Here is a 15,482-nt window from a genome sequence, read left to right as displayed (position 1 = left end):
GATCACATCAACCAGCCCTTCAGTCAGCTTCTAACAAAAGAATCCAAATAGTGCCAAGAAAGATAAGAACCAAGGATCACATTATTTTCTGGGAAACTGAAGCCTGGGTAGGAGAGCCCCGCTGCTGCGAGGCGGTGGGGAGGGAGGTAGGTGGGCAGGAGAGGACATGTAATACAGAATCTATGCAAAGATTCAGACCCAAGAAAAGGAGGAAAACACAGAGTAGGTCTTTTCACAAGCAAATTAAAACAAAACAAAACCAAAAAAACCCCCTGCAGATGCAAGAGGTTGAAAGCTGAAAGCAATCAACTGTGAATCTGCAAAGTGTGACATTGGAAGTTATATGTAAATTCAAGACATTTAGAACTTTGAGTTTGGTGGCTTCCTGTTGAGTTTGCCCATGGAAGTTAATGGCAAGATTCCGCTTAGTCTTGGCTTCTGTGATTCTCTGGCCTGGCTATGTATCATTATGGCAGTGGTTTCTAACACTAGGGGTCCCTTTCCACCCCACCCCCACTCTAGCCCTCAGCAGGCTCCAGTAAGACATCTCTTTACCATGCACTCAGAGGTGTAATGTCTTCTCAGTATTGCTAATTCCTGAGGGCCTTGGCAATCCCTGGGTGCCTTGAATTTGGCACCCACCTTTGTAAACTGAAAAGTTGCCTCAAAAATCTCCATACTCAGTGCTGTTACCCCCTGGGAAACACTTTTTCCCAAATTTGCTTATTTTAAGTAGTTTTAGTTCTTTCTGTTTCTTATACTTTTCCCTATCTATTTTTAGCTTCTGACTTTGCCTATGTTATTACTGAATGACAAAATTCAGGACATATCTACTTCTTCACTGACATTTTTACATTATCGGTTTTTATACTGAATAAATGTGGCATCATTTATTCAATTATTGACATTTAAATCATCTTATTGAACACTGTTTCAGTTGTCATTCTTTCTAGTCTCTTAGAACTGCTTTTGGCACTGAGAGTAATGTGGCAGCTAGGAAGCATGAAAACCATAATGGATATAGTATAAAAATAGTTTTTCAAATGTATAGCCACTTATAAGCATACTCTTAAAGAAAATAGCCCCATTATTCAAAATATTAGTAATGGAAAAAGTCACTGCTGTCTCATTTTGTAGCCACCAAATTGGCATCATACGTATTCTATTTAATCAAAACTAAATAAAAAAGACTTTTTAAGGAATGACCAATTAACATACAGAGAGGAACAAAAAAGCTGCAGGCTATTGCATTAAGCATCATACACCTAGTCAAAGGAACTTTTCCGCCAGTGAGTATAGTTTTAACATGCATATAAAATGTTGTGCTCTTCTGGAAAAAAAAATTCTCAGCTAGCTCAAGTGTATTTTCTTGGATAGGTCTGTTATTCTCAACATCCCTATTTTCCAGTTGCAAATAGCTCTTTTAAAAATGCAATTTCAATGTGCTCTATCTTTAAATGGGTGGTACTAAGACTTTTGAAAGTATCAATTAGCAAGAAACTTCAAATCCATGGGACAAACGGAATCTGACTCATGTGGGGTTTACATTGCATTTATTTCAGTAAATGTGATTACAGTTAAAAACTATTTTATACTATAATTTAAGAGACTTTCTTCCAAGAAAGAAACAAAGTGAAATGGTATTTTTTGCAGGGGGGGGGGGACCTTGAATACTCACCAACAAATTCAATGCAGTAAAACAGTTGGAGGAGGAAGGGCTATAGGGCTTGAGATAGAATTACAATACTCCTAGAAAATAAAACTTTAGAAAACCTGCCTGAGTAATCACATATTACAGACCGCAGTATATTTAGCTACTATTCCTCAGTCCTGTTTTCTGCAGGGACTTTGGACTACCATCTTTCTCAAACAAGGCTGGCAGCAAAGTTGTTTGGAGAACTCTCCAGCAAAACCAATTCCACAGCTGCATTCCAGAGTTTTGATGCCAGTTCAAGATGATGCCTAGCAATCTGTATTTTTAACCTGCACCTAGAGACTCTCAGGTGGCTCAGTGGTTGGGCATCTACGCCTTTGGCTCAGGGCGTGATCCTGGGGTTCCGGGATCGAGTCCTGCATCAAGCTCCCTACAGAGGAGGCTCTGCATAGGCTCTCCGCCTATGTCTCTGCCTCTCTTTGTGTCTCTCATGAATAAATAAATAAAATCTTTTAAAAAATGAAATAAACTGCACCCAGAGAACTCCAGGGTCAAACTAGGCTTGGCAATCATTGCTATAAGCAGTCAGTAGTGGTAAAAAAAAAAAAAAAAAAACACGGCCAGAGTCCAAGTTATAATTTAATGTGATACTGGACAAATTACTTAACCTTCACAACTCAGGTAATTTATTCATGTATTGAGAGAAATTCTTTTCTGTCCAAGACAAATGAGAGGCAAAAGTGATATTAGTGCTTGCTGTATAGTAGTAGGCATGAACATATGACAATTCTTCCTCTCGATATGGCATCTCTATGGCTTTCTAACATTCTTCTTATTTCTGATAAACTGTTTTCTGATTGCATATTTATTCTTACTTCTTGCTGAAAGAGACTTTTAATTTCAAGGCTTGAATAATTGGTTCCTTGCCAACCCTAGGGTTTGTAGAATCAAACTCCAGAAAACCATCTTTGTTTCCTGTATATTCATTAATGTATCACCTGATTCTGGCACTTGTCATTGTTTCAGTCACCTGGCTCTGGTTTACTTCTACCTCGTAGACTGTCAGAATTACAAAGTATGTTAAAGTTCAATAATATCCTATTTTATACCTTGGGAATTAAAGCCCAGACAGTTTAAGTGACTCATGTGATGTCACATAGCTCATGATAGACTAGAAGTCAAGTCTCCATATTTCCAGTGTGCATTCTTGAGCTACTACTTAGCTTCAAATGAGTCCCAGAAAGCAAAATCACAAATTAGAATTTAGTTGTAACTGTACTCAAAATGTATATTTTTGAATGTTTCTTACATTATATTTACCAATTTTAAATTTCTAAATTTAAAAAATAAGGTAAATATTTAGCCATGAAGATAGTGTCATTTTTTTTGCAATTTTTGAGACAACTTTCATCAGTTTCCTGCTATTTCTATTTGATAAAAATGACAAACTAAGTGGCAAGAAATAGTGACAAATGGGGGAAAGATATATAGATATAAAAACATATATGCACACATACATACACACATATACACAATAAAATTTTGAGGAAAGACAAATTTTCATTTTTTACTGGAATACTTACTTTCTTGTTTGAGTCCATTTCATCTTACTCTTGCCACATTTATCTACATAGGAGGTTATCTGTAACCAAGTCTTATTTTCAATGTTCAAGAATATAAACTGATTTTAGTTTTTCTAATATATAACTAGGAAATTATTCTGATAATGCTATTAGAAGAACAGTATCAGTATACAATTTTATATAGTCAAATATCTGAGAGGAAAGAATATCAAGTCTTTATTGAATATACAGCTAGCTTTTGAGTTCTTTTTTTTTTTAAGATTTATTTATTTATTTATTTATTTATTTATTTATTTATTTATTTATTCATGAGAGACACAGAGAGAGACAGAGACACAGGCAGAGGGAGAAGCAGGCTCCATCCGGGGAGCCTGACATGGGACTCAATCCCAGGTCTCCAGGATCACGCCCCAGGCTGAAGGCGGCACTAAACCTCTGAGCCACCCGGGCTTGCCCATAGTTTTTGAGTTCTTGGAAGTCATTTCATATAGTGATGAGTCATTAGATATGTTTTTGAATGAAAATACTGAATAGCTTTAAAGATGCTCACTTCATTACTTTTTAGCATGGATGATTCCAGGAAATAACCTAAAAGCATTCCCATGATGGTAGGCATCTTCCCTGAATTGTTCTAATGATGAGACAAGAAATGATCTGTATCAATATATATATACAATGTGCAATAATAAAGCTCTTTAAGAGTAGCTTCTTAAATAGATTCAACATCACCCAGGCAAATGCACTACCACCACTGTTTTCCAAGTGAGTCCACAAATAAGAACAAGTCTAGAGTCTACCTCATCATTCTTAGATGAACTCCTGACAGCTCTACCTTGTAATCCAGGAACTAAGTTGTGTATCCCTGGACCTAAGTCAAATAAACTTCAGCCTACCTCTTTATAGTTAACCTGGTTTGCCAGCATCCACTTTCTTCCCAGAATATCTGGGAGATTATGGGAGAATTAAAGAAGTAGTGAAGGCCATTCTTCTTCAACTCCTCTCACTACTGTCAGAATGTCTCAATTAAGTGAAGTTATATTGACTTGCTTCAATTTTCACCAACATACCTTTGTGACTCTGGATTTTTCATAATAACTGTGATAAAACAAAGAACTAGGAGAGAATGCAGGTCACCAGATTGATAAATGGATCCAAAAAATGGGCATACCATAAGAATTGAAATAAGCTGAATATTTAAATCTGGTGTTGCCCAATACTGAGAAGTAAAATTTCTGTTCTGTTCTATAAGGTTACGAAGAACTTCTCATAGACAGAAAATTCCTTGAGAAAATTGTCCTTTAATCCAAGATTATTTCATTCTACTTTATTTTTTTAATATTTTATTTATTTATTCATGAGAAACACAGAGAGAGAGAGAGAGACGCAGAGACACAGGCAGAGGGAGAAGCAGACCCCATGCAGGGAACCCCATGTGGGACTTGATCCTTGGACTCCAGGATCACGTCCTGGGCTGAAGGCAGGCGCTAAACCACTGAGCACCCAGGGATCCCCTTCATTCTACTTTATATTGTAAAATATATATTTTTACACATAAAATTTTCATAGTTGTTTTTTTGGTTGGCAAGATAAAAAGCCAATAATAATAGAAAAAAGAAGAATGCTGGGCATTCTCTATTATTGGTGAGGTCCCAGCCTTCTTCCCACTTTACTGCAAATGGACAAAAGAGAAAAGGCTCTAATTTTTTTCTCCGTTTGAGACAATTCAACAGAGAGTTAAAATCAAAATGTTTCTATCCAAGTACAGAAAAAAGGCATTAATTATGCTTGTACACTAATCATTAATTAAAAGTTGACATTAACTCTGTATATGAAATAAACTCTGACTTATTGTCCAAGAATAATCATCACTATTTTATAAAATAGTTGCTTGTGCATAGTGCAAAGAACAGAAGCATTAAAAATAAAGCTAAGTAAAATGAGAATTTGAGATGTTTTATACAGACTTAAGTATTGGACAGACAAGGAAAATAAGACAGAAGAATCAATTAGAAAAACATAAGTAACCACTGAGGCAATTATTGTGTTTTTTAATAGGCTATTGGCTTTATGTATAATAGAAACTAATTAGAGAGTTATATACTTTTCTAATTAACACTATATGTGGCTAAGAGACTTAACTCTTTCTAAATGTCAATTCCAGAGGGACCCAGAATTCTGAATGCCAAGCTCATCCCTCCTAATGGTTAATCAAAACACATCCACAATGGAAGTGAAATGATTTCAAAGCTGTGATCGATGAATCTGGAAATCCCAGATGATGGCTCTAAGATCTAAAAAGTAACCTAGAGCTTTGTGCAGTGGCAGTATCATAGCCAATGAGGTTTATCTGAGGCGCGATTATTGCTAATTAAAAAGTAACCTAGAGAAAATTCATTATAGGAATTTCAAACACTTTAACATTAGACATTACTGGGCTCAAATTCAATCTCAAACATTTACTAATTGTAAATGTTGGACAACTGCTTGGGTAACTGCTTCAAACCATATATTCTCAAATATCAAGTGGAGATTACAGTAAAATCCTTGTGAGATAGGTGGGTGGGTAAAATAACATGATCATGAGTATTCCATTCCAAAAAAGGCTCATTATTCCTGAGCCATTCAGACATCCCTGGATGAAAATTTTTAAATGCATAAATAAACTAGGTAAGGAATAACCGTTACCTTTCTATTTGTTGGGATGCCTAGTTGGCTTCCGCGGTTGAGCATCTGCCTTTGGCTCAGGGCGTGATCCTGGGTTCACAGATTGTGTCCCACATCAGGCTCTCTGCAAGGAGCCTACTTCTTTCTCTGACTATGTCTCTGCCTCTCTCTCTGTGTCTCTCATGAATAAATAAATAAAATCTTAAAAAAAAAACTTTCTATTTGTCAGGATGGATACAGACATAATTTTAAGATTTTGTTTATGATTATTTTTATAATTCAGAAGGCTTATCAAATACATTGTTCAATATGCCATATATGTTTTGTGAATTTTATCTTTTATTATTTTCCTTTGATGGGGATTAATCACCCTATTTATATATATTCACTTAAGTTCTTATTTAATTTTTTCATTATTTTATTGCATTTAAAACTTTCCTCTTCCTAGATTCTTGAACATGCATTCTCATCAGGAGATACAGATTGTGTCTATTATCAAAATTTTAGGGAGGAGGAGTGAATTAAAAAAAAAACATATATTTTAAAAGTCTCCTTACAAGTGATAATAAAAGCAATGTTTGGAATTACTGATTAGTAAATTATTTTAAGGTATAATACGAGATGTAGAAAGTCTAGTTTTTCATAAATGTTTAGCCTACTGCCCTAATATCAATTACTAAACAAATTCTTTCCCCAATAACTTAAAATGACACTTTTATGTCCAATAGTTTAACTATTTTTTGGTCTGTTGCTTAACTTTCTCTGTATTCTGCCTCAGTTTTCACTTATATTAATCTTTAACAGAGTTTACAGTGTGTATTTTACATTTTATAAAATTTCATGGATATATCTCGCCTTAAAGAAGAAATAAAATATTATACATGACTTGCTATGTAAAATTAATTTTAAGATAAACACTAGTGACCTTTCTGGTTTATACTAATCTTTAACAAATCAACATGATATTAAAGACAAAATATTTGGAAAATTCTGAAAAATAATCTATCTTTATTCTGTAGTAAAATACTACAGCTGCATTCCATCATTCAATAATAGCTCTAATTTATTCCTAGCAATGTGACATATGACTCAGGACTTCATATATATATATATATATATATATATATATGAATATATATATCTGTATATAAATCTTGCTAGGTGACTAGCTACAAACCACTAAGGATCATGTCTTGGTATTTCAAGTAGTTCCAAAAATTGTAATGTATGTTTTTGTTCTCCATAAAATATAAGTTTATCCCAGTTTTTACAGATTTCTTAAGATTAGTACAGAAGCCTCGAGTAACCCAACATTATTTCAACAATTTGAATTCTGGAAATCTCATGGGAAAGGTTACCTTAAGACAGTTGCAAGGAATGTCTCCTATATTTAAAGCAACTGCTGATCTGTTTGAAGCATTACATAAGTTTGTTCAGCTTCTCAAACTTTAATGAGCACAGGAATCTTTGGGGATAATTTGTTAAAATACAGATTCTGTGTGTTCAAATCTGAGTTCCAACAACTTAAAGTAGACCATTATACACACAGGATGTTATGTGTGAACCTCATGGTGATCACAAAGCAAAAATTTACAGTAAATAAACAAAGAAAATAAGAAATGAATCTAAACCTATAACTAAAGGAAATTATCAAACCACAAGAGAAAAAGAGAAGAAACAAATTGAGAGGAACTATAAAAACAGCCAGAAAACAATTAACAATAGAGCAATAAGTACATACTTACCAATAATGACTTTAAATGTAGATGAACTAAATTCTCCATTCAAAAGACAGAGTGGCTAAATAGCTTTAAAAATGAGATAAATCAGGACACCTGGGGAACTCAGCTGGTTGAGCAACTAACTCTTGATTTTGGCTCAGTTCTTGATCTCAGGGTCTTGAGACCCTGGCTCACAGCCAGCAGACTCTGCTTGAGATTCTCCCCCTCTCTTTCCCTCTCCCTCTGTCCCCACCCCCACATACACTTGGTGTGTGCGTGCATGCACATGCTCTCTCTCTGTCTCTAAAATAAATAAATGACTCAATACTTAAATAAATAAATAAAAATAAAATTGAGATAAATCTACATACTTTCTACAAGAAATTTGCTTCAGGTATAAGGACACAACAGACTGAAAATGAAGGATGGAAAAGATATTCCATGCAAATGGAGACAAAAAGAAAGCAGGTGTAGTTAAATGTGTTATCATACAAAATTTAACTTAAAACAAAGACTGTAGGGATCCCTGGGTGGCGCAGCGGTTTGGCACCTGCCTTTGGCCCAGGGCGCGATCCTGGAGATCCAGGATCGAATCCCAAGTCGGGCTCCCGGTGCATGGAGCCTGCTTCTCCCTCTGCCTCTCTCTCTCTCTCTCTCTCTCTCTCTCTCTCTCTCTGTCTCTCTCTGTGTGACTATCATAAATAAATAAAAATTTAAAAAAAACAAAGACTGTAATAAAAGATAAAGAAGAATACTACATAATGGTAAAAGAGTCAATCTAATAATAAGACATAACATTTATAAAAATGGGCTCAACATAAAATCACCAAAATATATAAAGCAAGTATTAACATACATAAAGGAAGAAATTGACAGCAATACAATGTAGTAGGAAATTTTAACACCCCACTTACTATAATGGATATATCATCCAGACAGCAAATCAATATGGAAACACTGGCCTTAAATTACACATCAGACCAGATGTGCCATATACATACATACATATATATATATACACACACACACACCATATATACACATATATATAATTTTTATATGTTTGTATATATTTTATATATGTATATAAAATTATATATTTATATATTATATATATCTATAACATTTCAAATTTACATATACACACACATATATATGTATATATATGGGATGCAGCAAAATGATTTTGGGAGAGGTTCAAAGTAATACAGGCCTACCTCAAGAAACAAGAGAAATCTCAAATAGACAATTGATTAAAGACTTAAATGTTATATCTGAAATCATAAAACTCTAGAAGAAAACATAGTAAGCTCTTTGACCTTAGTCTTAATGATTTTTTGGATCCAACTCCAAAGGCAAGGAAAACAAAAGCAAAAATAAACAAATGGGAATATATCAAACTAAAAAGCTCTGCACAGTGAAGGAAACCATCAACAGAACAAAAAGCCAACAAAAAGCAATAATCAAAAGCAAACAAACTAATTAAAAGATGGATAAAGGATACAGAGAGACATTTTTCCAAAAGAGACATATAGCTGGCCAACAGACACATGAAAAAATGTTCAATATCACTACTTATCAGGCAAATAAAAATCAAAACTACAATGTGATATCACTTTATACCTATCAGAATGGTTATTATCAAAAAGACAAGAAATAACAAGTGCTGGCAAAGTTGTGGAAAAAAAAGAATTCTTGTTTACTGTTGGTGAGAATGTAAATTGGTGTAGCCACTATGGGAAAACAGTAGGTCATGGTTTTGATTTTTAAATATTTATATTTTAATGACAAACTGGAGTTATTCTTCTTAAATAATGTACAGTTGTTAGAGAAAGTTTGAACTACTGCTTTTATCATTCAAGTGGTAACAGAGTTGTTAACCAACTAACTGCTAGTGGCATAAGCAACAGGGACATCTTGTTTCATTATTACAAGAATAGAGCTAAGTGGTGCTGGACTTACCAGAGAAGGCGCTGCCTTCCACCTTTCTCCCTGGACTCCTGAGCATGTGGGCTTTCTGCTTCTGCTGGGCCCTGCATGGTCACAATGGGGCTGCTGCAGCAACTGGTGTTTTATCCTCTTACACCCACAGGTAAGGCAGGACAAATGGTTTCCTTCTGAGCACTTCTTTTATCCTAGGAAGGGATACCTCTTCAAGAAGCCCCTCCAGCAGACTTCCTATTACATTTCACAATGTTAATTTTCTGAAAACTGGTGGTATCTACCATTTATGTGTTTTTTATAAAGATTTTATTTATTTACCTGAGATAATGAGCATGAGAGGGGGAGGGGGTAGGAGCAGAGGGAGAGGGAGAAGCAGACTCCCCAGTGAGCAGGAAGCTCAAAACAGGCTTGATCCCAGGACTCAGATCATGACCTGAGCCGAAGGAAGACGCCTAACCAACTGAGCCACCCAGGTGCTCCTACCATTTATGTTTTGAAAGCATTAGATACAATGATACTAAAGTTGCTCTTGGAATGTTTTTCTTAAGAGTGTAAACAACTAATTTGGTTGATATGTCAGAGAGAGATTTTTGTAAATATAAACCATAGTTAACCACCTAACTTTAATTTAGTAACAGTAAAGAAAGAAACATAGGTTAATGCTTAAGACTGAAAGCTTTGAATTTAGATCAACTTGAGTTCAGTTTTGTAATTTCTACTAACTAGGTGGCTGTCCTTGGGAAATTTACTTAGCTTTTCTGATTCTTGGTTTTCTCAACTGAAAAAATGGGAATCATATAGCATTTCACTCATAGAGATGATAAGAAGTTTAACTTAATTGAAATAACATTATGTTTAAAACAGTAAATGCTCAATTAATGGCAGCTATTACTATACTTTTACTACTGAATAAGGGAAATTGAGGAAAATGCCAGTGTTCTTAAGCATAGAAAGTGATAAATGTGGATTTGGTCTCCAATCATTCTGAATTCAGAGTCCATGTTCTCCAATCATCGCAAGATTTATTGTATCTTATTTCTCATAGTAATTCCACTAGTATTTTGTAGACACAGACATTGAATACATAGTATAGCTTCATTAATTGACTAGTTATTTAATTAAAGAGAAATAGAAAAACATCCTATATGTAACAATAAGATTCGTAGATTTTGTATATGTTTTACTTTGTTGTTTATAAATTGTGATATTAATCCTGCTATGAGTTTGTATGTAGAGCATATGTATATTGTGGGATTTTTTGAAAGGCAACTTTTAAGGTTATAACAAAAATTGCTTTTCTCAAACTATAATTGAAAGTTCCAGGAATATGTAATTTGAGAATCAAAACATGATTCTATATATTTAAGAGACTTCTTATAACAGTGTTTTATATTTCTGAGAATAGAATATAGCTTTGCAAATGATTTCCAAACTCTATGCATGTGTTTGGAAGCTGGTGGGCTCACTTCTACTTTAGATATTGGTCTATGCACATAAAAATCATTAAGCAGACATCAGATAACATTTTTTTAACTTATTACTTCAGAGAAAGAGACACTAAATAATTTGAGAAGTGATTCAGGGAGCCATTGGTTATTGGCAAGAATCCTTTGCAAGATTCAGGATATGTTAAGGTGGAAGAGACTTAGTGTTAAGATTAAATTAATATCTCCTTACAGATTTTATTATTTGTCTGAGGCATCATGCCTGGCATGAAAATAAACAAATATTACCTATTATTACTTACATTATTAATTGCAGATAGTTACATATTTTGAAAGATTCTATTTGTTTCCTAGAACTCCTGTAACAAATGACCACACATTGGATAGCTTAAAACAATGGAAACTTATTTTCTTACAGCTATAGAAGCCAGAAGTCCAAATCAAGGTGTGAGCAAGGTCGGTTCCTTCCAGATGCTTGGAGAGTGAACCTTTCCATGTTTCTCTACTAGCTACCGGTAGCTGTTGGTAGTTCTTTGGTGGTCACTGGCTTGCAGATTCATCACTCCTTTCTCTGCTTCCCTCTGCATATTGTCTTCTCCTTTGTGTTTGTCTTCTCTTCTTATTATAAATATATTGTTATTGAATATAAGGTCCACCCCAGAAGCCAAGATGGCCTCATTATCAAAATCTTTAACTTAATTATATCTGCAAAGACTTTTTTCCCCCAGAGTCTCATTCACAGATTCTGGGTGGACATATCTTTTGGATATGTTCAACCTATTATAGGTTTATATAGTTCAACCTAACTGTTCAACCTATTATAGGCTTAAAAAATATGTTAATGTCTGTTTTGAATTCCTTAGCAAACTAGACCTAACTTTTGTATCTGGATAAGAATGACTTGGATCACTTACCGAAAATGGAAATTTCAGAGCTATTTCCCAGAGGTCTGATTGAGTAGCTGTAGGGCCACATGTGTACCTGTTCAGGAAGCACTGACAATGAGTCTGATGTAGTTAAACTTTAGGTACATTCTGAGAAACATAGTTAATAGCAGACTAATCCTAGGAAGAACAAAATAAAATATTAACCTAAAACTTTGCTTTGGTAAAACTTTGCCACAAATCCATATGACATCATTATATTGTAATACAAATTTGTCAGGGTTTTAAAAAGTTTTTAATTTTGAAAACTAATTACTCAACAGAAAGCTTAAGTGAGTATTCATCAAGATAAACAGTTTGGGGAGATGATACTACTTCCAAATCTTATCCTGCAAAATAAGTCTTAAAAGCATGTAACTGTAATTGGTGAGAGGCAAATGTATTAGAGCACAGATTTGAGACTGTGTCCACTTTAACTGTCTCCACTGACTCCCTTCTTCATTGTTCTATTTCAGATTTGGTGTTAGGATCTTTTTCAGGGCTAGCCCTGTACCGTAAGCACACTATGTCACCTTTCCAGACTTAAACTTCAAACTATCATAATTAAAGTCATTCAAAGTAACCTTGGAAATTTCATAATTTGGTCAGAATTGTTCAAGCTCCTGTGTGTGAGGGAGGCTTTGTGTGTGTGTGTGTGTGTGTGTGTGTGTGTGTGTGTGTATGGGTGGGTGGGTGTATAGTCATGTATTTTAAAAGTAAATATTTCTATCTTTTGTTTAGATGCTCTTTACTCTCAGTGCATTTCTAGGTCTCCCATTTGCTAATTGCAAATGGAGTTATAGTAGCTAACTAACTCCTTGATTTTCAAAGTGTGCTTTGTAACCAGCTTGCCATTAATTGAGCATTTACTGTTTTAAACATAATGTTATTTCAATTAAGTTAAACTTCTTATCATCTCTATGAGTGAAATGCTATATGATTCCCATTTTTTCAGTTGAGAAAACCAAGAATCAGAAAAGCTAAGTAAATTTCCCAAGGACAGCCACCTAGTTAGTAGAAATTACAAAACTGAACTCAAGTTGATCTAAATTCAAAGCTTTCAGTCTTAAGCATTAACCTATGTTTCTTTCTTTACTGTTACTAAATTAAAGTTAGGTGGTTAACTATGGTTTATATTTACAAAAATCTCTCTCTGACATATCAACCAAATTAGTTGTTTACACTCTTAAGAAAAACATTCCAAGAGCAACTTTAGTATCATTGTATCTAATGCTTTCAAAACATAAATGGTAGGAGCACCTGGGTGGCTCAGTTGGTTAGGCGTCTTCCTTCGGCTCAGGTCATGATCTGAGTCCTGGGATCAAGCCTGTTTTGAGCTTCCTGCTCACTGGGGAGTCTGCTTCTCCCTCTCCCTCTGCTCCTACCCCCTCCCCCTCTCATGCTCATTATCTCAGGTAAATAAATAAAATCTTTATAAAAAACACATAAATGGTAGATACCACCAGTTTTCAGAAAATTAACATTGTGAAATGTAATAGGAAGTCTGCTGGAGGGGCTTCTTGAAGAGGTATCCCTTCCTAGGATAAAAGAAGTGCTCAGAAGGAAACCATTTGTCCTGCCTTACCTGTGGGTGTAAGAGGATAAAACACCAGTTGCTGCAGCAGCCCCATTGTGACCATGCAGGGCCCAGCAGAAGCAGAAAGCCCACATGCTCAGGAGTCCAGGGAGAAAGGTGGAAGGCAGCGCCTTCTCTGGTAAGTCCAGCACCACTTAGCTCTATTCTTGTAATAATGAAACAAGATGTCCCTGTTGCTTATGCCACTAGCAGTTAGTTGGTTAACAACTCTGTTACCACTTGAATGATAAAAGCAGTAGTTCAAACTTTCTCTAACAACTGTACATTATTTAAGAAGAATAACTCCAGTTTGTCATTAAAATATAAATATTTAAAAATCAAATCTGTGACCTAGAAAAAAATCAGCATTGAGTTTCTCCCTTTAATTATTTCATTTAATTTAAAAAGTGAGTATTTGATTTTATTTACACTATAATGTGAAGGCAACATATTGAGAAGGCCAATAAATCACTTATAGACTAAACAAAAATCAACATTATACCTGATAATTTTAGAAGGTAACAGCCTGTGTCTGATACCTAGAAAGAAATTTAAATATATAATTAATCTCCATTTACACCCATATCCCAGGGATACCTAGAGGCAAACTTGCTATTCCATTAAGATGGCAGAGATTAAGAAAGAGTCAGCAGATGATTTATTTTGCCACATGCTATTCTGAGTTACAAGCTCATGAGATTGCTCTGCAAATACGTTAAAACTCATTCATGTTTTCCAATTATTTTCTTAGACTGCTAAATCTCTATCTACATTATTCATATCTGTCTACATCCCAGGGATGCTACTTGAAATTGTAGAAAGTATAAGCCTCCTAAAGAATTCGGTACTAGCCTTTTGCACAGATTTAAATTGATCAGGTTCTTTGTGCCCAGATATAACCAAATCCTGCCAGTGGTAGCCCAAGGGGCTGAACTGATCGATATGTTAAGATACCTGTTACTTCCGCATAACATAGCAATGGCCACGACCCACCAGTTAAGGAGTTCCAGTATTGATCATACCTGACATTTAACACAATATTCTGTGGCTTAAAGATGGAACCTTCTCCAAGAGTAAAAGGCATCACTAAGATGATGTTAAGTAGGAGTGGGAGTGGGGGAAGGGGAGCAGAGAATTAACCCAAAGGTTGAAAGCACCACGGCAAGCCCCTTGACTTTAGACACAATCTTATTGTTGGCAAGGAATAAGTTTGAGCAAGGCACTGGGTAGTTATTTACATGCTTTTTCCAGATTCTTTGATGGAATGGTGCCAACCGTAAGGCAATTTTGTAGAAGCCCCAAAAAAGGAGTTGGCTGGGTCTGGGAGTTGGGAGGATGTGGAGAACTGGAGGCAAAATACTTCCAACTCTAGTTACAGAGGCAGTAAGTCTTAGTCATGATGAGAAAATCCAGCTGAAACTAGTGAGATCCAGAGAAGGCAAACACCAATGCTAAGGAGGGAATTGATCAGAGGGAAGGGGAGGCAAAGATCTTTGCTGCTGTTGTCAATAGAAATAAAGATTATGCAATTTGGTGCTCCCCTGATGCAGTGTGTCAGGAAGAGTGTGTGTCTATACATATACTCCTCACAATGTCAACTTCTTATAAGTATATATGTGTCACAACTGCAGAAATGCATGGAAATTAAGATGTTCCATTGTAAGTCAGAGTACTGCTTGAACTCTGAAGGTGTTAATGGTTTCATTTAATTAAATTTGAATATTGATCACAGATAACAGCACTGAAAGATCTCTAAGCTATGAAATCCATGTGAGCATCAAAAATAAACTTAAGGAAACCTGAAATCATTTTAATTTTCTGATATGTATTAGTATCTCTTTCTTAACATGCTATTTCAAAGAATAGCAAACCATAACTCATGACATTATTTTTTCCTTGTTTAGACATTAGTTAGCAGGTAGTCTCTACCTACACCTGTGCATCTATGTGTGTGTGTGTGTGTGTGTGTGTG

General features: G+C 35.1%; 1 protein-coding gene and 1 pseudogene across 2 annotated transcripts in view; one reads left to right on the top strand and one right to left on the bottom strand.

The window, feature by feature from the left end:
• GPC5 (glypican 5) overlaps window positions 1-15,482 on the bottom strand; it is a 1,134,491-nt gene that overhangs the window by 988,672 nt on the left and 130,337 nt on the right. The window contains exon 1 of one of the 2 annotated variants that reach the window (XM_055335625.1): window positions 11,926-11,992. The exons of the other annotated variant lie outside the window; for it this stretch is intronic. Coding sequence (XP_055191600.1) covers window positions 11,926-11,986 — 61 coding nt within the window. The 5' untranslated portion in view covers window positions 11,987-11,992. Of the gene's footprint in view, window positions 1-11,925; window positions 11,993-15,482 lie in introns of those variants that run through there. 2 annotated transcript variants of the gene reach the window in all.
• On the top strand, window positions 5,545-5,662 carry LOC129516694 (U4 spliceosomal RNA; annotated as a pseudogene).

Source organism: Nyctereutes procyonoides, unplaced genomic scaffold (assembly GCF_905146905.1).
Source record: "Nyctereutes procyonoides isolate TBG_1078 unplaced genomic scaffold, NYPRO_anot_genome, whole genome shotgun sequence".
Classification (NCBI taxonomy): domain Eukaryota; kingdom Metazoa; phylum Chordata; class Mammalia; order Carnivora; family Canidae; genus Nyctereutes; species Nyctereutes procyonoides.
The sequence above is the reverse complement of the archived record's forward strand: the minus strand, read 5'-3'. Positions and strand labels throughout refer to the sequence as shown.